Source organism: Cyprinus carpio, chromosome A9, assembly GCF_018340385.1.
Source record: "Cyprinus carpio isolate SPL01 chromosome A9, ASM1834038v1, whole genome shotgun sequence".
NCBI lineage: Eukaryota > Metazoa > Chordata > Actinopteri > Cypriniformes > Cyprinidae > Cyprinus > Cyprinus carpio.
Genome location: NC_056580.1, coordinates 9,058,446 through 9,080,837, shown reverse-complemented (window position 1 = coordinate 9,080,837; position 22,392 = coordinate 9,058,446). Strand labels below are relative to the sequence as shown.

Here is a 22,392-nt window from a genome sequence, read left to right as displayed (position 1 = left end):
AACCAAACTGTTCCAGTCATTTCCGGTTCTCAATTCCCAACCCTAAAGAGAAATAATGTACCACATTTTTTCTAACTACATGCCACCTGAAATAGAGTGTGAGACAGAGAAAGATGTGAGGTGACACAGGGAGGGCCAATAACACCTGCCAGGAATGACAGCACAGGAGTTCTTGTGACAGCTCTCAAGAACAGCAGCCAGTGGTGAAACTGAAAAATGTCAAGGGCTGGAAACGTACAAGGACTTAACGACAATGGCTGCGTTTTCCATCCTAATATGGAAGAAGAATGGCGGGGGATGCCACAGTGATAAGAGTGTAATTGTGACTCAATGAGGACTTGTCTGGAATGCTGACAGCGGAATGATCCGGAATGATTCTGGAGGCAAAGCAGGGAATTGTGCATCACTCAGAATGAGATGATGGTTATTAATGAGAGCATCATCAAGTTACAGAGATCAAGCTCTTTGCATGGTGAAACTCTCGCTCTCAAAGTCTCAGAGTTCATTTGCTTTCTATTGCAAATCTCTGCGTTTCTCTCTCAGCAGTGTGCTAAACACAACCCCATCGCTCTCCTGCTCTCCTCCTGACAGTGCACGCGTGGGCTCCTCCCGAAGAAAAGCAAGCCAGCCCCAACAAAAGCACAAGCAATAAGTTTATGTGATGAGCGTCGGGTCTCTCTTCTCCGTCAGCTTCATTAGAAAACTGCGGCCTCCCTCACCATTTCTCCCAGGCTAATCACGCCTTCCCTGGCCTGCTATTTTTGGCCTATTGTGCTTTCCACATACCCTGAGGATGCAGAGCCTCTGTAGGCTCAGCGGAGCAGAAGAAAAGAAAATAGGAGGAGTAAGCCAATGATGCGGTTCATTTTCTATAACAGGAGAGCAGCAGAATGATGTAAGGTGCCAACTAATTACTAATTTGATTTAGCAGTCCCTCTTATCCAAAGCAACTTTCAGCGAACTAATTAAAGTGACCCCTGGAACAACCTAGGGTTAAGTGCCTTGATCAAGTTCATAACAAAGAGTCACAGATCAGCCCTCATGGGCTCTGAATATATAACCTTTCAGTTAAGATGCCAGATCTTTAACCATGCCACAGTGAAGTACAACAGCTGGTACTTAGAAATACATTAAATAGTAATTTTTTTAACATTATTACAATTTAAAATAATGGTTTTCTCTTTCAATAGATTTTAAAATGCAATTTATTTCTATGATGGTAAAGCTGAATCCAGTCTTCAGTGTCACATGATCCTTCAGAAATCATTCTTATTTGCTGCAAGAAGCATTTCTTACTGTCAATGTTGAAAACAGTTGTGCTGCTTAACATTTTTGTGAAAACCATTATAATTTTAATCAATTTAAAGCATGCTCGCCAAATCAACTTTGTCAGTTTTTATCAATTTTAATGCATCCTTGCTAAATAGAAATATTGCTTTCTAATAAAAATACTACTTTTTTTAAAAATCTTTAGTACAGTGCCTCATAGAAGTGGTTTTGATCACACTAAGAAATGAGTTTTTTTGTACTTATTTTTGATTACACAAAGTTTTTACTAAAGTTTTTACTGAAGTATAAAGAATTTCTTCTGAAATAGATATTTTATAAAAAGTAGAAATGTTTTATATTGATATATGCCTCAATCAGCACAGCCCTATTTAACTTGATCTTTCAGGAAGCATTCGTTGTACACGTGTACATTTACATTTAGCCATTTAGCAGACGCTTTTATCCAAAGTGACTTATTAATGAGTGATGAATAATAATAATAATAATAATCTGGTAGTAAGACAAGAAGAAAACAACAACAACTGCTGATGTTATGATGTTCTTATATTCTGGCTGAACCCTGAACCTTAGAGGACAATAATAATAATTTATAGCATTATAAATATTCAATGTGTTTCCCTATACTAACACCACTCAATATCATGCAGATCAGGTCTGACAGAGAAAAGGCAACAGAGCAGCAAGTCAACATGAGAATTATTCAGACCTGAGTGACATCAAACTATAGAATCATGAGTCACTAAAAAACCCACGATGGCCAGGCTTCTGAGGTGTGTGCATGTGTGGGAGGGTTTCATGTCAATGAATACAGTGACCTTTCTTTCAAAGATTTCCCCGTTTGACTATGATATTCATCTGCTTATGTTGTGCATCACATTTATTTTTAGATTTAGCTTAAATGTCTCAGATCTGTCCAATGAGCTGATACACAAGTGTCTCTTTGTACCTTCAAGCTATAAACAGAATCTTCAAAAGAATTCACCTTAACAAGATCCGGGATTAACAGTTTCTTGCAATGAGCTTGTATATGATTGTCATTTTATTGGTTTTTGTTGGAGAGGGAATTTTTCCAGATTCCTCTATATAAAACAGGTTTTTGGGGGAGAGGGAATTTTTCCAGATTCCTCTACAGAGTCAAAAATCTATATAACTTTATACAGATGGACAGAAATGCATATGTACAGTAAATGTCTGTATAATGTGAATGTGTAGCATTTAAAATAATGGGTAAGAAAGTAGAGACACTTAAAGGCTTGCAAAATTATTAAAGAATTAAATTTATCAAAACAAACAAACAAACAAACAGACTTTGCAAAACAAATCTCTTACAAGGCCAAATATGTCACTCCACCACTAACTTGCATGAGAATGGAATAAAATATCTCAAATATCTGATATCGTACAACATCTCATTGCCATAACAAATGTTTTTTTCATTTGTTTGCGTTGGGAATGCAAATGTGGGTGAATGCAAATTTGTCAACCTCTACATTTGGCTAAATCTCAAGGAGAAAACTTGCATGAGCCAGAAGCAAGGATCTGAGTTTGGCAAACATCATCAACAAGCGTACAGAATTGTACATTCTGCTTTATACAACTCTAATCAATACACGGATGGATTTAACTAGAGAATGATCGACCATAGAGCAATGAGCTGTCACAATGTGCTCCAAGGCCAATTGATTTCCAACTAGGGTGGTTTGGTGCTATCTTAAACTGAAATTCCCAACATTAAGACTTCTCTGGAGCTCCCTTTATTTACTTTCTGGGTAGAAAATAGGAAGTTCCTTTAAGGTTAATGTCATCTAGTCCGGCCAACTGGATGTGTTCCCACAGCCTGCAGTGCCCAGTATCAGTTCACTGATCACCCCTTGTGGGGTTTGAATCTCGAACCTTTAATTCACCAGCCCAGCTATTAAGCCATCAAGCACCTTGCAAAGTATTATCAGTTATTCGATAGTTTAGGCCAAAATACCATAGTTACTACAATTAGTTGCTTTGATAAAATTCGCACACTACACCAGTGCCATCAAAAAAGTAAATTAAACAAAAAAATGTTTTTGTTTAATTTACTTGTCAATCTGTTTGAAGGAACTTGCATATTAATTAATTATGGTCCTTATTCCAAGTTTGTTAATGTTTATGATTAAGCACTGAGGCATTTCTTGACCTTGACGTGACATACAGCCAAGTATGGTGACCCATACTCAGAATTGTTAATGTTCATGCAAAGTGCACACACACACAGCAGTGAACACACACACACTGTGACAACACACCCGGAGCTGTGGGCAGCCATTTATCCTGCGGCGCCCGGGGAGCAGTTGGGGATTCGGTGCCTTGCTCAAGGGCACCTCAGTCATGGTATTGCCAGCCCGAGACTCAAACCCACAACCTTAGGGTTAGGAGTCAAACTCTCTGACCACTAGGCCACGTGTTCATGGATTTTCAGAGAAGAGCGTGGCTGAATTCAAAAATCACTGACACTTGGACACTTCTACCATCCCGTGAGACCAGGGGAAATGTAAACTGCGAGAAAGCGACACAACAATGACTACACAACGAATGTAGCGCATCCGGATTTCATCCATACTACTTACACTGATACTATATAAAATGCACTTCTTCCACAGTTGCAAAGCATCTTTATTTCAGACGCAGCAAGTGTTTAATTGTACTCAATGCCCACTTGGAGTGGGCTTCTCTCACTAGAGCGTGTCAAACAAAACACCCCTGTGCTGGAGCGGAGGGATTATAGAACAATTTGAGTTGGTGGTGGGCTAATCTCTGCCGACCCCTTCCACATATACACACTGCTCCAGACCAGATTTTATACTTGGTGATTTTTTTTTTTTTTTGACAGATAAGAAATAAACAAACTAAAAGGCCAAATTTAGTTTTAAATGACTCTATCAAAAACTTGTTTATTGAACTGCTGCATAAAACCTGCACTCACAATTCTGCTGTAGTAACGAATGTAAAGAACATCACCTTTTCGCTACTGAATCAATCTCAGAGATGAACTCACCTTTGCCATTTTGCCAAGCCGTGTACCAGGACAGACTGAGAAACGACGTGAAGAAGATAATCGCAGTGGCAACAGTTCCATGTCTGAGCCTCATCTCATTTCAGCGCCTCCCCGTGCAGCCGCCTCTGGTGCTCCTGGTCCCGGCGTGCACACGCGCTTCAGGGGAGCGGACCGGAGGTGACGGGGGCCCGGATCATCTGCTGTCTCCTCCGCGGTCCTCCTCTCGGTCGCTGCTGGAGTCACGAGGCAGCCCGGCGGAACTGATGCATTTCCAGAGAGAGATGTGCAATCCTCATGCCTGCCGTCACTGGAAGGGATCATGAATACATTTTTTAAACATACAGAAAGGCATAGAGATCGACATGAAAACATACTGTTTTGGTTTCGCTCTTTTCTTCTGGACCGCACTGACAACAACAATAGTTAAACAGATAGCAGATTAAATATGAAACGTACACAGCCTTATTTATCAGGAAATTGATCACTGAGAGACGCAGAAATACTGCGGAGGATAGTTAATTTAGGGGCAGGGGTGACTGGGTAAAATAAAACATTGAAAGGTAACAAAATAATAATAATAATAAACCGCCTGGGATGTGAAATAAACAGAGTTGACTACCTGTCGGAGGACCCCAAAATATGTCTGACAGGCATGAGCAACAACCCCAAGTTCAACACTTCTTACCTTTCGGCCTGTTATTGAACAGCGAACCGACGCGGCTCGATCTCACAAAAATTATCCAGTGAAAAAAACGAGCAAAAACACGTTTCGTGATGTTTATTCAAATTTAGACGGACCGTCCTGCCAGAATCGTCAACGGTGATGTGATCTCTCAATCAAGCTTTGTTGAAGACCACACCCACAGAAAGCAATGGTCGCCCACTCGACAACTATGATTGGTTGGAGACATCAGACCCCGCCCGTCGCTGACGGTGATTGGCTGGAGGCACCGCGCAGCTCCTGTCTGCCCCCACACGGCGGCCTGAGCCTATTGCACACACCCTCAGCACTTCTAAATCTAAAAGATAAAGATCTGTTTTGTTTATTTTGTTGGTTTGATTTAAATTTGAGATGATATTGTATTGTTATAGTTTCAGTTTGCACATATTCGTCAGCGAGCTTTCAATGCATTGGGAATATCATGTACTGTAAGCTACATATTTTTGGAATAAGGTTATTGATTATGAATACGAAAATATTGTAAATGAACGTACAGTTTGTTTATATTGTGTATATTTTGACAGTAACATATGTTGTATCAGTCAGTAGTCAGTCATTAAATTATTTTAAATTCACTTTATTTGTTTGTTTATTGTAGAAATGTAAAAGAAAAATTCTATTAGAACAATATAACATTATATAATGTGAATGTACATTTCTATTTTATGCATAATTATGCATAATACAAATACATGAAATAATAAATCCTCTGCACCGAAAACACAGCCCACTCAAACTTTAACAAAGGCTGGATATAGATTTTTATATTTATTAAAAAGGTTTTCCAATCACATCAAAGTCTTCTTTTCCCCCGGTACAGTAAATGTAAAAGCTTTCCTTTTTACTTCTACTACTCATATAATTATACTAATTTGGAAAAAAAAGAGAGAGAGAGAGAGAGAGAGATCGAAGTCTGCCATATTTAGATGTGCACAAGCTGTCTGAATGCAGGCGCCAGAGGGAACGCACATTTAATGAATAATTGATTGGCTTTTCTGACCTTCACTGTCACTGATAGCTTGTGGGCCTGAACCTTTATTTTATGCATGCATCTGTCATATCTTTTCTTTTGATTTCCCCAAATCCTGTTATTTTAATGTAGTGTCATTAAAGTGGTATTAATGCAACCCATACAAATCACTTTTGTCTTTCCCGGTTTTGCCTCTTATTATTATCATGTCTAATCTTCATTTGATATAATCATCTGGATTTGAATCCTCTCCATAAACTGAGCTCTTTCCCCTGATCTATTTTATTCATACGTTTGACTCTCGTATTTCAACGCTGTCATTTCAGTCATACAGCCAAGCAGTGCTGCTTTGTGCTGCCTATGTGATTGTTTTTACTCACTGCTGACTCATATTGAAAGCTTCCTTTTGCCTCTTGTACATCTTACAGAAAAGTCTGGTTTACAAGAACACGTACGGCTGAAGATAAAGCTCAAATCATTCAAATGGAGATGATTAATTATAACCTGCAGAAACCATTTATAATTTTACTTAAGCCAGATACTGCGTTACATAAGACACTTTTGCTGAAGTCTCTTGGCAATACTATTTTAAGCTTAATTCTGTATTACATAATCATATTACTCCAATCAGTCCTTTCTGTAATCTATGTCATTTGTCCTTCATTTACATTAAAAGACTGAACCTACAAAACTGCAATGACTATTCTTTCCACACAATATGTATTTTCAACATATTTCTTATTTTATTTGTGCAGCACATCAATATCATTGTGAAGAGGTAATGCAAGGCACAAACAGACATTTGAGATATTTCATTAAGGTGTGAATTACATGTGTTATGCAGTGTAACATACGAGTACATGTACTGTACCAAGTCATTGTCCTTGAGGAGTAAATGCAGACCTGAAACTGAACTTGAAAAGCATTAGATACCATAAATACCAACGAAAAACTCTCTCTTTTGCACACACACACACAACTTGTATTCCACATTTCGGCTGTTAATGAAATGTCAGACCTACCTGTACAAGCATATACAGTAAAGTGGGTTTCAGAGAAAACAGGCAAAAACTACTTAGTATAAACCTTTTCAAAAACTATTTAGTATGAACCTTTTCTTTGTGTACTAAAGTATTTAGTAGAGAAATGAGTTTTCTTTCGTGAAGGCCTGTGGTAGATTTATTTAGTATGAGTGATTTGTTTATTTATAATGAATTAATAGCTTTCGTTTCAATACAGTGTCTACACAGTCTATTTGTGATAAAGGTCTTCAACCTTATGGAACTGCGAAATTGTTCTATAGATAATGTTAGGCTGCCTTGAACATAATTTATACATTCAATAAATCCGCAGGAATATGTTCAGAGGCACTGAACCGGCATCATGGCCAGGGCAAAAACCACTAGTTGAAAGTAACAAAAACAAAACCATCTTCTGTACAATCAGTTCAATTCTGCTCGTACCGTTTTCATTAAAGAGCGTTGCTCTTTTTTCTCAGAAAGGTGTTGCTTTGAAATACTCCTCAAGCGGGATGACAGAGACTCCTCCAACCCAGTCCTGCAGCCAAACCTGCTGCAAAACCAGCTTCATGAAAAACCAATCATGTCCAGGGGGCCACTTCTTCATGACAGGATGCCTAAACAAAGCACACACCAAAATGAACACATTAGTTGCAAAACACAATGCTTATCCAATGCTCTCAGTAAAAAGGTATAAAACTATCACTGGGGCACAACTAATATGAACTTTTAAAGTACTAATTTGTACCTTTATGGTACTAATATGGGGTAAATAAGGTACAAGGATGTACCTTTTAGTTTTTGCACCAGAGACAGCTTTGCACCTTTTTTTGAGAGGTGAAAAAAAAATGCTATTGGTATTTAAGTGATTTATTCTAATGCAGCTGCAAGGTGAATCCGACTAGACTTTGTCTATCAGCAATGCATTTCAACAATAAAATAAGTAGGTGCACATTTCAGTTGCATCAGATACAAAAAACAGCTACATTATGTAGTATATCAATGAGAACAGCGTAGAAAATAATCGAGATATTAAGCAAAAATAGGCAAACATCACTACTTATACTTTACCAACAGACACAAAGGAACACAGACCTTATGTTCAACCTTAAACGTATGAAGTGTGTTTAGCTGCGCTCACTAATGAAAATGAAAATGTGTGTATGATTGATTTTGCATAATTACCTGGAGAACACAGCCTCTTTGGCAAAGTCAAGCTCTTCTGGTCCCACCTCCACCATTTTACCAGTTAAAGTGAGTCTAGCACACCTGGGGTCCTCAGGGTCATAAACCTGCTTCCTGTCACAGGAAAACATAACCACAGGATTAAATACTTTAGATGATCATTATACAGGGATCTCTGTCAAAGATGCTTTTTGTTTTGATATGTAAACGTAAAGGCTCGTTACTTCAGTTATTTCAGTGTTTTGAAGTGAGTGAACACACCTGCAGAAATCTCCCTCTGCCTCTGAAAATGTCAAGGAGGCAAAAGGGAAGCTGCGAAGATCCGTTACAGTGTTGTCCATCGGTGTCACATAAAAATAAGGAATGCCAGTGCTGTTGTCAGCTGGACCGTCGCTTACAGAGAAAATGTTTCCGAATGGAAGGCCTTTAATCTAAAAAAAAGATAGAAAACATGGGAAAGAAAACAGGCTAAATTAAAGGCTTTTCATTGTGCATTTAAAAAAAAAGCAACAAAAAAAATGATATAGATTAGATTAGATTAGATTCAACTTTATTGTCATTGTGCAGAGTAAGTACAGGGCCAGTGAAATGCAGTTAGCATCTAACCAGAAGTGCATATAGCCAATGTATATAAATAAGTGTAAATATGTATATGTGTGTGTGTGTGTGTGTGAGTGTGTGTGAGTACAATAAACAGTTTTGAGGGACAGGTGCGGAGACCAGCTCAATGCAGTTATCTATGAACTTGATTAGCAGCAAGGACTAGCTGAATCTCATTAAGACTTAAGACTTTAAAACACGTATTAATACAGTGCTTCTCAAGTCTCAACCTTTTGTCCACACCAATATTCGCATGACTTCCTCCAGTCGTTCGTGAATTACTGGTTAAGGATTTTTTCCAAGCATTTTTTATTCACAATATCTACCTGATAAAGAATAATAGAGTTTGGCATAACAAAAAAAAAAAAATTACATTCATTATAATAATAGCCAATGGTTTTGAGATTTATATTTTTTCCAAGCATTTTTTATTCACAATATCTACCTGATAAAGAATAATAATTTACATTACTTTTCCTAGCAATCACTATTAAAATCAGGCAGATGCATAAACATAATCACTTTGTTAAGAACTAACAAGCAGTTAACCAAGTGTTAATCAGTCTGATTTTTCACAAAAAAAAAAAGAAAAAAAAAAAGACTAGTCTAAGCAGTTTATGCAGCCAGCCACTGGATATTCAAAGACAAATAGCAGTTGTTAAAAAGGCCAATTAAAATAAATATCTTGACTGATTTTAATGCCTTTTTGTCTTATTTTAAATCATTTAAGTAATATTGAGGCCCTTAAAAGTTTTCTGATGCCCCCTGGTGGGCCCCTTGTGGACAACCACTGACTTAACAGTTTATTTTATAGATAACTGAAAATAATAGCTCAAAGCTGCAGGTCAACTTCGCAGGAAGGTAGATTAAATCCACCCTAGTAAATAAAGCATCACCTGCTCCTGCGTGGAGATGGTGGCCAGGTGACCCCAGTCGCTATAGTGCGCCATGTATCGCGCGACTCTCGCCGCCTCCTCGTGAGGTGGAGGTGTAGGGATGCTGGACGGCACCTTCACCTCCTCCATCCGGTACGAAAACACACGGGACGCGGATGACACATCCTCGCCTTTCGACATCTGGTCGGGTTTCTTCTCTGAAGCGTCCCGGTACACGGAGGACGGATAGGCTTGTTTCCAGATGCCGATATTATCGACGAGCACAGCGGGCGCCTCGTCCGAGAGCGTGTCCAGCTCTTCCTCCACCACATCACTGGTGACAGCCCACGAGACCGCGCTTCTGATGGTGTAACCCTCCCCGACACACAGCAGCGTCGCTAATGCAGTGACCAGATGAAGCAGCAGCAGCAGCATGGCGTTCAGATTCACAGGCGCTGCGTCCCTTCTTCAAAACTGCATGTTTATTTCGCAACTATAGATATGGCGTTACACGACAGTGGCCAGAAACTTTGTTGCGTCTGAAACAGCGTCACCACCCGGACCGCCTGAAAACCGCAGCAGGTTGACCTTCATCTTATCCCGCTGGAACCATCGTTCTCACCAAAATACTGGGGTGATTTGATATTCAAAGTTTTGGGATCAGTAATTTGTATGTTTTAAAGAAGTCTCTTCTGCTCATCATGGCTGCATTTATTTGATCTGAAATACAGCAAAAACAGTAATATTGTGAAATATTATTGCAATTGAAAATTGTGGTTTTCTATTTTAATATATTTTAAAATGTAATTTATTCCTGTGATGCAAAGCTGAATTTTCAGTACAAGTATCACAGGTTCCAAAAAAAATATTCAGTAGCAGATCTGTTTCCAACATTGATAATAAATCAGCATATTGGAATGATTTCTGATGGTGAGTAGTATATTGTAGAGTTGAGTGATGATTTTGAAAATGTAGATTTTAGTAATATGATTAGAATTTGTTTTTAAAGTATATTAAAATAGAAAACCATTATGTTAAATGGTAATAATATTTTACAATATTACTGGTTTTTTTCTGTATTTTTGGTCAAATAAATGCACCCATGATGAACAGAAGAGACTATTCTAAAACACATTAAAAACCTTACTGATCCCAAACTTTTGAACAGCAGTGTAATAAGAAAAAAAAATTGGCATGCAAGTCAATGTTGATATGACGATGAAATAAATGTAGAATAAAAAAAGGGGTAAATTTTGTGTTGATTGTATTCAGTCATTACCAAAAATCTTTGTATCCATAATTTGGTAATTTGTCATTCCAAATGTGGTATTATGGTGGTAATTTGACACACACACACACATATATATATATATATATACAGTGGGTACGGAAAGTATTCAGGCCCCCTTAAATTTTTCACTCTTTGTTATATTGCAGCCATTTGCTAAAATCATTTAAGTTCATTTTTTTTTCCTCATTAATGTACACACAACAACCCATATTGACAGGAAAAAACACAGAATTGTTGACATTTTTTGCAGATTTATTAAAAAAGATAAAACTTGAAATATCAATGGTCCTAAGTAATCAGACCCTTATGTGACACTCAGTATTTTAACTCAGTAAGTGCTGACCATCCTTGAGATGGTCTACACCTTCATTTGAGTCCAGCTGTGTTTGATAATACTGATTGGACTTGATTAGGAAAGCCACACACCTGTCTATATAAGACCTTACAGCTCACAGTTCATGTCAGAGCAAATGAGAATCATGAGGTCAAAGGAACTACCTCTTTATTTATTTATTTATTTTTTAATGGTTAACACTAAAAAAAATACAATTTATAGAATAGAAAAATTTTATTTTTAATATCAGTTCTTTCTTTAATTGATGTGTTCAGTCAATACAAAATTTACCATGGTATCCATAATTTGATGATTTGCCATTACAATATATACAGTCGTGGCCAAAAGTTTTTGAGAATATATATATATGCTGCTTATATATATATATACTCCAGAATGTTTATAGTGATCAATGAATTGCATAGTCCTTCTTTGCCATGATATTTATATCCCAAAAAAAATATTTTTGTCATTAAAGGACCTGCTGAGATCATTTCATAATCATCTTGTTAACTCAGGTGAGTATGTTGACGAGCACAAGGCTGGAGATCATTATCAGGCTATTGGGTATTTAGAATGGCAGACTTGACATGTTAAAAGGAGGGTGATGCTTGAAATCATTGTTCTTACTTCCATTGTTAATGGTGACCTGCAAAAACGCGTGTGCTGCCATCATTGCGTTGCATAAAAATGGCTTCACAGGCACTGATATTGTGGCTACTAACAATTTATAGGTTCATCAAGACCTTCAAGGAAAGAGGTTCAATTCTTGTAAAGAAGGCTTATTCCAGCAAGTGCCAGGATCGTCTCCTAAAGAGGATTCAGCTGCGGGATCGGAGTGCCACCAGTGCAGAGCTTGCTCCGGAATGGCAGCAGGCAGGTGTGAGCGCATCTGCACGCACAGTGAAGCGAAGACTTTTGGAAGATGGCCTGGTGTCAAGAAGGGCAAGCAAAGAAGCAACTTCTCTCCAAAAAAAAACATCAGGACAGATTGATCTTCTGCAGAAAGTAAGTGAATGGACTGCTGAGGACTGGGGCAAAGTCATATCTCCCGATGAATTTTCCGATTTTTGGGGCATCTGGAAAAAGGCTTGTAGAAAAGGTGAGCGCTACCATCAGTCCTGTGTCATGCCAACAGTAAAGCATCCTGACACCATTCGTGTGTGGGGTTGCTTCTCATCCAAAGTGGGCTCACTCACAATTCTGCCCAAAAACACAGCCATGAATAAAGAATGGTACCAAAACACCCTCCAACAGCAATCCAACAACAGTTTGGTGAAGAACAATGCATTTTCCAGCACGATGGAGCACCGTGCCATAATGCAAAGTGATAACTAATTGGCTCGGGACCAGAATTTGAATTTTGGGTCCATGGCCTGGAAACTCCCCAGATCTTAATCCCATTGAGAACTTTGGTCAATCCTCAAGAGGCGGGTGGACAAACCAAAAACCCACTATTCTGACAAACTCCAAGAAGTTATTATGAAAGAATGGTTTTCTATCAGTCAGGATTTGGCCCAGAAGTTGATTGAGAGCATGCCCAGTCGAATTGCAGAGGTCCTGAAAAAGAAGGGCCAACAGTACATCACAGAAACAACTGAAACAAAGATCTAAAAGCAGTTTAGCAGCAAACTTTTTGAAAAATAATATATATGTAATTCTCAAAACTTTTGGCCACGACTGTATATAGTAAAATAGTATATATAGTATAAACAGTAGTATAAACAGTAAAATAGTGTGTGTGTGTGTGCATATATATATTAGTAAAATTACACTGAGTAAAGTAGATATGCTCTTTTTACACTGTGTAAAGTAGATATAATATTATTTTTTTTATTTTTAAACAATATTTATTGTTGTTGTGTTACTGATGTATATTTTTAAATGACAATAAATAACATATCACGTCTCAGATTTAATAAGATGAATTTATTGGCCAAGGAAGTTGGTATTTTCAAAAGCAATCTCAAAGTAATTTGAAATATTCTTACAGTCACATAATTTAACATAAAATTATAATAGTCTTTAACTTAATAGGTGTCAGAAAATTAACAGATGATACAACGTCAAATTCTCGGATGGAATTGAATTGGAAATATTGGAAATATTTATTTATTGAAAATAAATAAAATTTGTAATTGGAAAGGAAATAATTAAATGTATTATTTTCACAAGAAAACAATGTGTTAAACCTGAGAAACATTGAGCAACATAACATGGTAGTGGGTAAAACATATGGTACCATATGTTTCTGTTCCTGAGATCTCACACAGGGTGCTTTTGATTGAGTCTGAACCTGAATTTGTTTCCCTCCCCTTCCGCCTCTGATCTACTTTCCCAGTGTTTTCTATTGTGCTGCACTGTGGTGCATTTACAAAATACATTACCAGCAGCTGCTAGCCAGAGTTGCAAGAGAACATGACTTTAAAGCTCACAATATTAACTTCTCCTTTTTGTTTCGTTGGTACTTATCTCCTGTGCATACATTCATACTTCACATGGAGAGCACGTAAGCAGCTCTCGTGAGGTTTCAGAAGACAAACTCTATAAGGAGGTTTACTGACTGATGAATGTGCAACTTTCCTTCAATAATATAATAAGCAATAGTGGTTCACTTCCAGAACACACTGCTTTAACATCAACTTCAAAGTGAAGCTCACATGGAGCAAATCTCTGACTCAAATACAATTGCTTAGATGCAACTTAGAAAATGGAAGCATGAAAATGCCCTTTTTTAGTCCATAGTCTTATCACTCCATGCCAGGGATTTCCTCTTTGCCAGCTCCATCCAGGATGGTTGGGCAGTGTCACGGACAGACTGCAGAGGAGATGATGATGAAGGTGATGATGGTGGCACTGATTTCTGCTGACATTTATTCTCTCTGTCTGCTGACCTCATGGAAACAGAAGAGACTGATGCTTCTAGAAATATCGACACCAAATATGAGCATATACTTCAAAGGTAGCTGTCATGTTAAACTCATATTGTGTCACCCACTTATACAAACCTGAGTCGAATCCTGTGCCTGAGACTTTTGAGATTGGTTTGAGAGGAACTGTAGATTGAAATGTGGTTCGGGAGTCTGCTGTGGATTTCAGCTCACCTGTCTATCAAAATCAGGGAAAAGGAAATCTGAAACAATTCACAAAGCCAAAACACCACAAACAGAACATACTGTACTAGATATTATGAGCAAATAGTACATGTGTCCCCTCCATAAAGACTCATATATTTTAATTTTTAAATGTATAATTCATATTAATCATTAAAACTAAAAACATCCATGTGGCTTACAAATGTCCAAAGTTAAAACTAAAAACATCCATGTAAACACAGTTTGAACTTAAGCAAGGATGCATTATCTTGTTTTTGAAGAAAAAAGTGACAGAAAATTCTTAACATGCTTATTGTGATACAAACGTATCTGTATTTTAAATAATTGCTGTTCTTGAGAACTTTCCAATCATCAAAGAATCCTGAAAAAATTAATAAAATGGATTATGTTTTTTCCACAGTTTGGGTTCATTCATTTTGGGGGGGGGGGGGGGGCAGGCAAAAAAAAACGATGGTTTCCACAAAAATAAGTATATATTTTTGTTTTATTTGTAGTGGAATTTTTATATTTGTATATAGTTTTTTATTTTGAAATAACATTATATATTTATATAATATTTCTGAGCAGTTTTTACCTGAAACAAGTTCAGTATTTGATTATGGTTTTCCCCAGAAATCACAGCAAACCAACCATTTTGTATGCTAGCTACCAGCACCAGTTAGCATTTGTTATTTGTGTTAACTTTTCACCTACTCTACATCTGAAGTGACAAAAGTGGTATTATTTTGAATCTAAACATAACAAAAGAAAAATGTGTTAATGTTATGATACGAAGTTCAGTATTTTGAAATAACATACAATGTATATTTTATAACACAGGTTCAGTTCCTCTTGACAAAAATGTGCTTCCAAACTAGTTTTTAATGACATGTGTAGTTTTTAATGAGATTTTGTTATCTAAAGTTAATTTGTGAGTTAATGTTAAAAAATAAATAAATAAATAAAAGATTCTACTTGTGAAAGCATTTCTGCTAAATCAGTAAACATTTAGATTTTTTTTGTAAAACATGAATGGAATCTTGACTAGAGTGAAACAATCACACTCTGTTTTCTGAGGCCTAAGTAAGTGTCTTCTCTCTGGTTTATATATGACTGAATAAACTGAGTGTGTTTAGAGATTACAGGAAAAATAATACCTCGGTTGTCGCAGTTGTTTGGTTCTCCCAGCGCTGTAAGAGTGAGGTCTTGTTTCCTGATCCTGTTGCCCACACTGGTCTGCCATCTTTAGGCCCAGTGTCTTTCCCCTGAGACGCAGACGCCCCGTCAGCTTTCCCTGAGAATACGGTGGGCTCTCTCCCCTCATTCTGAGGCTGATCGTTTGAGACAGTATTGGCAGACTGTTGGGACACTAGGTGGGACGTTAACTTTGGGCTTGATGACAGATGTGGGTAACTTGGGGGTGGTGTGTGACGCAGTATAGCTTGTGAGGGGGTCTGTGATGCTGCTCGCAGTGGTGATGACGGCTGGATGGGTGGTGTCTGCGGTGCCAATGCTTGTGATGGCTGTTTTGCTGTGTATACGTTGGTGGTTTGTGCAGTCGATGTGCTTGTAACTTCAGACTGGGTTAATTTTGTTGTCGAATTACAAATTTGAGTCTTGGACTGAAACTGGACTTCTCTGGCACTGTCAGTTTGAGATTGACTAGTGGTAGTCTGAGTTGAATTTGCCGAAGGCTGGCTTGCTGTTGTTTTGGTCTGAGTTTGTATCAGCTGAGTGGTAGATTGTGTAGATCTTCCAGATTGCTGTGCAGAGGGCAACGGTTTTGTTTCTGGAGGTCTCAAAAGAGGTTGTGTAGTCGTCGGCTGGCTTGAAATGTTTTGTGTGATTCTTGGATTGGCTTGTGAAGTGGATGTTTGTGGTTGTGTTGTGGTTAAGGTTGTTGGTCGTGATTGCAAGCTAGGAAACTCAGGCAGCCTACTGGTAAAGAGCTGTTGGAGACTTCTGGTCTTCTCTCTGGCCATCTCCATCCAGGACACCTCTGAAGCTGTAGATGTTGTATTCTCCTGAGAGGATACCACTGTAGTCTCTTCTGGAGGCAAGTCTGCATCTTCTTTAGCTGGTGAAGGTACAGTCTTAGCGGATTTGCTGGCTGATGATGAGGGCTGAGCAGGTTCTGAAAATGCAGAAGAATATTTATTTATCAAAATACCATTCATCTTATTTCACCCAAAATCACAAATCTGCACGGAAAGAGGTGATCTAACCAACATGGGTAAAATGGGTAAATGCAAAATCAGATATGACTTAAATAAGTAGTGGTGAATAGGTGTGTTCTTGTTTACTTGCTACTAAAAGAGAGCCATATTTACCATTGCCCTGCAAAATTTCATGGGCATGTTTGTAGCATTTGCATAGGATCACTGATGTTCGTTTGGGCTTTATGTCTCAGAGATCCTTTTAGCCTTTTGACATCTGCATAGAAATTACAGACCTGGCCCCACAGTCTATGTTTATATGGGTGCTAAATTTCCAAGGGTCCCCCCCACCATCCAGAAGATGCTAAACAGAACAGTACTCTGGTCGCCCGATCTGACTTCAAGCACATTCCATGAGAAGATGAACTCAGCACCATGCACCAAATGCCTGTGGCCCAGTAAAGACCAACAAGGGACAACTCCAGCACGCTACATTGAACTCAGCCTTACCTGATTTTTCGGACTGTCATTATGCATCAAAACCAATGCAAGTAACCTTTTTTAGTAACTGTTAGATGCACTATAGTTTTTAACCCCTTTTTTAAAGGAGATTTTGGTTCCTTGCTGGCTCTTAGGGTTGGGCATGTGTAAATATTGCCATTCTGTCTCTCTTTCTCTCTCTTTCTCTCTCGCTCACTTTTACCTTTTTGTAATCCTACATATACGCTTAGTTTAGCTATGTTACAACTAGTCCCATTTATTAAACTTTTTCATAAACACTCTCGATTGTCTCTGTGTTCGCTGCTCACAAATCAAGGTCACTTAAACATATGATTTCGTTACATGCTCTTGTGCTGTTTAGTATTAACAGTGAGAAAGCTATCCTTGTTGGCCAGGAGAATAATCTTACTTTGAATTGATAAAAGATTGTACTATCAGTTCGGTGGACGAACCGTTCAGTCGATTGTAAAATTAATTCTGCTACAGTTAATCGTAAAGCTATATAAATATGAATAATTAATTATAAAAAGTTATGAGTAATTATTAATATTTCCCCCTCTGAGCTAGTTTGTTACACGTTCAAGAGTTTCACGTACCCCATGCAGATTTCACATGCTGACTGTATAGAAAGCTGAATAGAAAAGACTGAATAGAAAACTTCTGTGTGAGCTGTGTTTCATGCATCGCTATACTATTGATAATGGACAGTGAACCTTTTTTGGGCAACAGAATTTTGCTAATGTGCATGCATCTTGTAAGCTGTTGTAGCACCATTTTTTGTTTAGTATTGTTATTTGTTATAGTGCATATCATTTCTTACTGTACTGCTCTGCTGATTGCTTCTCTTTTTATATTATACTAAAATCAATTAATCATTAAATAAAGTTGATAATGACTTTATTGGTTTAGTGATTTAGTAAAGTCCACTGTCTGTTCAATAAGACAGGTATAACTTAAACAGAAATCTAGTAACCGCTACCAGTGTATTTACAGATGGGCACAGTTAAACATTTGTACAAAGCAGCTTTCTAAAATGTTTGACTTTTCCTGGTATTACCTGGATCATCATCCTCATAGGATATGTAGCTGTTCACATTCGTCATAATTGCAACTAAATAGGCCAGAGGCTTAATCTTCATGCACCTTGGGAAACCACGAAAAGAAACTCACCAGCCTGTCTGAGGACACCAGCTCTCTCTTTGTCCCTACAGGAACTCTTAGGTGGCGAACCGAAGGAATGAACTGAAGTTGAGGATGCATCAGTTTGGAGAGGAGGGTCTTTGAGTTTAGCATGGACTCTTGTAGACCCCATGCCAATGCATTGGTCTTCAGGCTCCACATAGCTGGTTGAATCAGACTGAGAGGCCGAAGAGGAAATCGGTGCACTAACTTCAACACTGTGGCATTTTACTTCTTCTGATTGAGCTTTGTCCAAGTGAAATTTTTGTGAAAGAGAGGTAGAGCGAAGCTTCACTCCAAATGCATTTGAAGCATCTTCCTCTTTTCCCATAGTCACATCTTCCATCACATCCTCACGTGCCTCTTCTGCCAGCTCCACCTCCTGTACTCCTTCCTCTACCCCAATCTCCTGCTTCTCGTTGTCCTGACTCTCCTCCACATCCAAGGCCCGAGGGTGACTCTTTGCTAGATCTGTGAACTTTGTTGGCATCACTGGAGAAGTGTCCGTTTTGTCTTCCTTCTTTGAAGTTGGTGGTATGTTAGGGCATGTGTCTTTTATTGTTTTCTCAACTTGTGAACTTACTTGCCGCTCTATCTTGAAATTTAAAGGAGGTTTGACAGGAGATGGAGGCTTTTTTTTTAATCCAGCTTGTCCAAATACTCCAGTGAAACTTGCAGTCCTCTGCCGCTCTTGATTCTTGTCTGAGGAGACACTGAAGTGGAACGATCCAGACACAGTTCTCTGGCGCTTTATGGATTCTGTTTGAGTGTGAGCTTCAGTCCCGGACTCTTTTTTTTGTTTTTCATCTGTGGAAGGTATATTTCTCCTCAAAGATGATGGTCTCAGATTTATTCCACAAATCACATTGGTTGGACCATGAGCAGAGGCTGTGTGATTTTCAATATTTACTGCATTCTGAACACTGCATTTGTCCGTCTTGGTATCTATTGGCACAGCATTAGACTTCTCATCTTTCACAGGACTCAGTTCTGGTGTGGTAGTTACACTTGGTCTTACAGTTGGGCTTACAGTTAACACAGTGGTACTTTGGCTGTTCTTGAGTAGTTTGGAGCTACTGAGCATCTCACTCACTTCTCCTTTTCCCTTTTTGTCAATTGGCACCACTGGGATTGGCAGTTTGGCAAATGGTGACACAGCTGGAGTCGTTTCCCGTAGGCTGGGGCTTGGAGGTGATGTGGACAGGATGTTTCTCTCAAGCTCAGGTTCAGCAGAAACTTTTCTACAATCTCCAGCAGTATGCAGAGACATTAAAGGTGTCACTGAAACTGGACTGTTGATTTGTAAAGTTGTTAGCCTCTCCCCCCGTAAGACCTGCGAGGAATACGAGCGAGCGCGAGGTATCTCTTTTACAAGAGTCTCTTCCTCCGTAGTAGTCTCTTCCTCCGTAGTAGTCAGTGATTGATCCAGATTGTTTAAACTCTCAGATCGTGCTCTGCTTCCAGCCTACACAGGAAGTGCAATGTACAAAATCTATTAAATATGAACTGTTATATGGAAAAGAATATTTAAAAGTTCTGTTTTTCCAAAAGCAATAAAGTGTCTTAAAACCCAGAAATTACCATTTTTGAACTTCTGGTCCTCAAATCGATGGGTTTTTGGGGTAAATGCCTGAAATAAGGTCTATGGTTGACTATGAATTGACTTCTGGTGAACATCATTAAAATTAACTTATCCGAAACAGCAGTTTGTCTAAGAAGATTTAAACGTGTTGACACTGAGATTTGTTTGCACGTTGACACTGAGGTTGTGCACTGTTTATAGCCTAACTTTAGCTTTTTACTTCTGACAGTTGATTTTAGGCTTTAAAATTCTTACACATTTTATTACCACAACACAAACACAACATCACAAACTCTTATTGGTCGCAGAGCTTACTTTTTTTCTTCTACATAATTCAAAAGCCAATGGAAAAATCAGACAATATTTGAAGTTCTGTTTTTCTCCAAAAAGCAATAACGTTTTAAACCCAGAAATTACCATTTTTGAACTTCTGGTCCTCAAATCGATGGGTTTTTGGGGTAAATGCCTGAAATAAGGTCTATGGTTGACTATGAAATATTGTCTATGAAGTTCATGATATTTTGACATTTTATTCTTCAACATTAAAATACGTCAGTAACACCCCACTCATGTTTTTTTTTTTTTTTTTTTTTTTTTTTTTAAGTATTTACATGTCTTGAAAAATAAAGTTGCTAATAAGTGGCTAAATGGGACTACAGATTTTGTTGAGAACATTGAACATCACTCCAAGCAGGTAAACTTATCTACTATCTAGTCCACTTTAACAGCATCGTTGTGTTTATTTTTCTAACTATTCTATTTCAAACGTTCCAATTTGTATAGAGTTGTCAGAAGATTAAACGTGTTGACACTGAGGTTGTGCACTGTTTATAGCCTAACTTTAGCTTTTTACTTCTGACAGTTGATTTTAGGCTTTAAAATTCATAAAGGCTGATGAATTACACATTTTATTACACAACAAAACATGTAACAATCACAAACTCTTATTGGTCGCAGAGCTTACTTTCTACAATAATTCAAAAGCCAATGGAAAAATCAGATTGGCTTTTTGTAGAGGGAACCAAGGTGATGCTAATGGATACTATTTGTAAAAGGGTCCATTAAAAAGGCTCACCAAAGTGGTCACCCTCTTGTTCTTGGCAATGGCTCTTTGGTTCTTAGGCTTGAGGGACATACGGTGACGGGCAGCAGAGTTGTCCAGGAGGGAAGTGAACTGTGGGGGAGTGCTAAAATCCACTGAGCCAGAGGCCTGGAAGGAAAGGGGAGTACACATTTAAAAGGGACATCACACAATATTATATATTGGTGACAATACACTTACATTCACTATGTCACAACAAAGTTACTGGGTTGCTGATTTATTATGTTTTATGGTTGTTGTTCGTTGTTTTATTTTTTGTTGTTTAGTTTTTGATTGTTTGATAGGTTCTACAAGGAAGGCCGTCATCTCCTGAACTTCCACCTAAGTCTTCACGCCGTTTAATGGGCAACAGAAGTGGGCGAGGACATAAGTGGGGGTTATGCTTTTGTGGTTTTTTTTGTTTTGGAGTTAAAAAAAAATCATCTTAAAACTATTTGAAACATTTCCGTCAAGCACACTGATGAGTGTTTATAAAGTGGGATATTTTAGCCATAATAAGTGTGTTTAGTGTTTTGAGTGTGTGGTTTGTAATACTCACCTGCAGAGCTCGAATTTTGCCATGAGACAGAATTCTCAGTGGTTCAGGGTCTGAATGACTGTGCTTTGCCTGAAAAATGCTGTCATGTGAAAATGCCCGGGACCCCAGCATGCCTTTGGAACAACTTTGAAGAAAAGATGTAAAATGCAAAGAGGGGCATTTACTTTATATATATAAAAAAAGGAGTATTTGTTAAGGAAATTATATATTGTTTCAATTTACATTAAATGTGATTAGCTAAATATAAGAGTGCTTTTTGACCCACTTAAATTGAACTTAAGTACATTTTATATATACACGTTTTTAATTAAGTTTTATTTATTAAATCTTTGATATGTTGTGTTTTTTTGTAATTCTTTTTTATATTTGATTTGAATTTAATTTTTTTAAGATTAGCACATTATATTTTCACAAGGGCTTCATGAATTTTTTATTTGTCCATGATAACATTTGAGTTTAGCTTTTCTTGACTCAAACCATGTTGAGACTGTGAACACTTACTCTGAGTCTTCCACACTCCATGTGATGTCACTTTCAGACCGACTCATACCACCATCATCCCCTTTCCTCCTTATCTTCCCAAACAGGCTTGACTTAAAAGACTTTAACCTAGATTTCTTCCTTCCTAAACATCAAACATTTCATACCTTTAGATTATGTATTTCATATATTATAATTATCTGACTGTGGATTAAAAGAGACAAATATCTGGCACAATAAATTACTGATTTTTTTTTTTCTTTTTATAAACGTCCTTTCTGATGACAGCATTGAGCCTTACTGAAAGATTTCTGACCTGTTAAGTAGTCACTGCTTTCTCCCTCTGGGTCTCCTGAAGCCTCCAGAACATTCATCTTCACCGGTACAGCTGTTAATGAGGACAGTTACACAGAAATCAGATGAGATGGAATGAGGAGCAAAAAAAA

The 22,392-nt window shown here is 37.9% G+C and overlaps 3 protein-coding genes across 3 annotated transcripts in view; all 3 read right to left on the bottom strand.

The window, feature by feature from the left end:
- Positions 1-5,180, bottom strand: part of LOC109075984 (alpha-1,3-mannosyl-glycoprotein 4-beta-N-acetylglucosaminyltransferase A-like) — a 40,432-nt gene extending 35,252 nt beyond the window's left edge. The window contains exons 1-2 of the mRNA XM_042763402.1: positions 5,004-5,180; positions 4,319-4,625 (exon numbers count right to left, since the gene is read on the bottom strand). Of these exons, the coding sequence (XP_042619336.1) occupies positions 4,319-4,412 (94 nt within the window). The 5' untranslated portion in view covers positions 4,413-4,625; positions 5,004-5,180. The remainder of the gene's footprint in view (positions 1-4,318; positions 4,626-5,003) is intronic.
- Positions 5,181-6,730: 1,550 nt separating this feature from the next.
- Positions 6,731-10,267, bottom strand: LOC109052017 (protein CREG2-like). Its single transcript, XM_042763401.1, has 4 exons — positions 9,710-10,267; positions 8,475-8,644; positions 8,214-8,327; positions 6,731-7,645 (listed from the first exon to the last, which is right to left on the bottom strand). Exons 1-4 carry the CDS (start codon positions 10,121-10,123, stop codon positions 7,504-7,506), a joined length of 840 nt encoding a protein of 279 aa, XP_042619335.1. The 5' UTR covers positions 10,124-10,267; the 3' UTR covers positions 6,731-7,503.
- Positions 10,268-13,252: 2,985 nt separating this feature from the next.
- On the bottom strand, positions 13,253-21,988 carry LOC109072541 (mucin-5AC-like). The gene is made up of 6 exons (XM_042763081.1): positions 21,968-21,988; positions 20,902-21,036; positions 18,236-19,709; positions 15,566-16,542; positions 14,322-14,421; positions 13,253-14,235 (listed from the first exon to the last, which is right to left on the bottom strand). Exons 1-6 carry the CDS (start codon positions 21,986-21,988, stop codon positions 14,048-14,050), a joined length of 2,895 nt encoding a protein of 964 aa, XP_042619015.1. The 3' UTR covers positions 13,253-14,047.
- Positions 21,989-22,392: the final 404 nt, after the last annotated feature.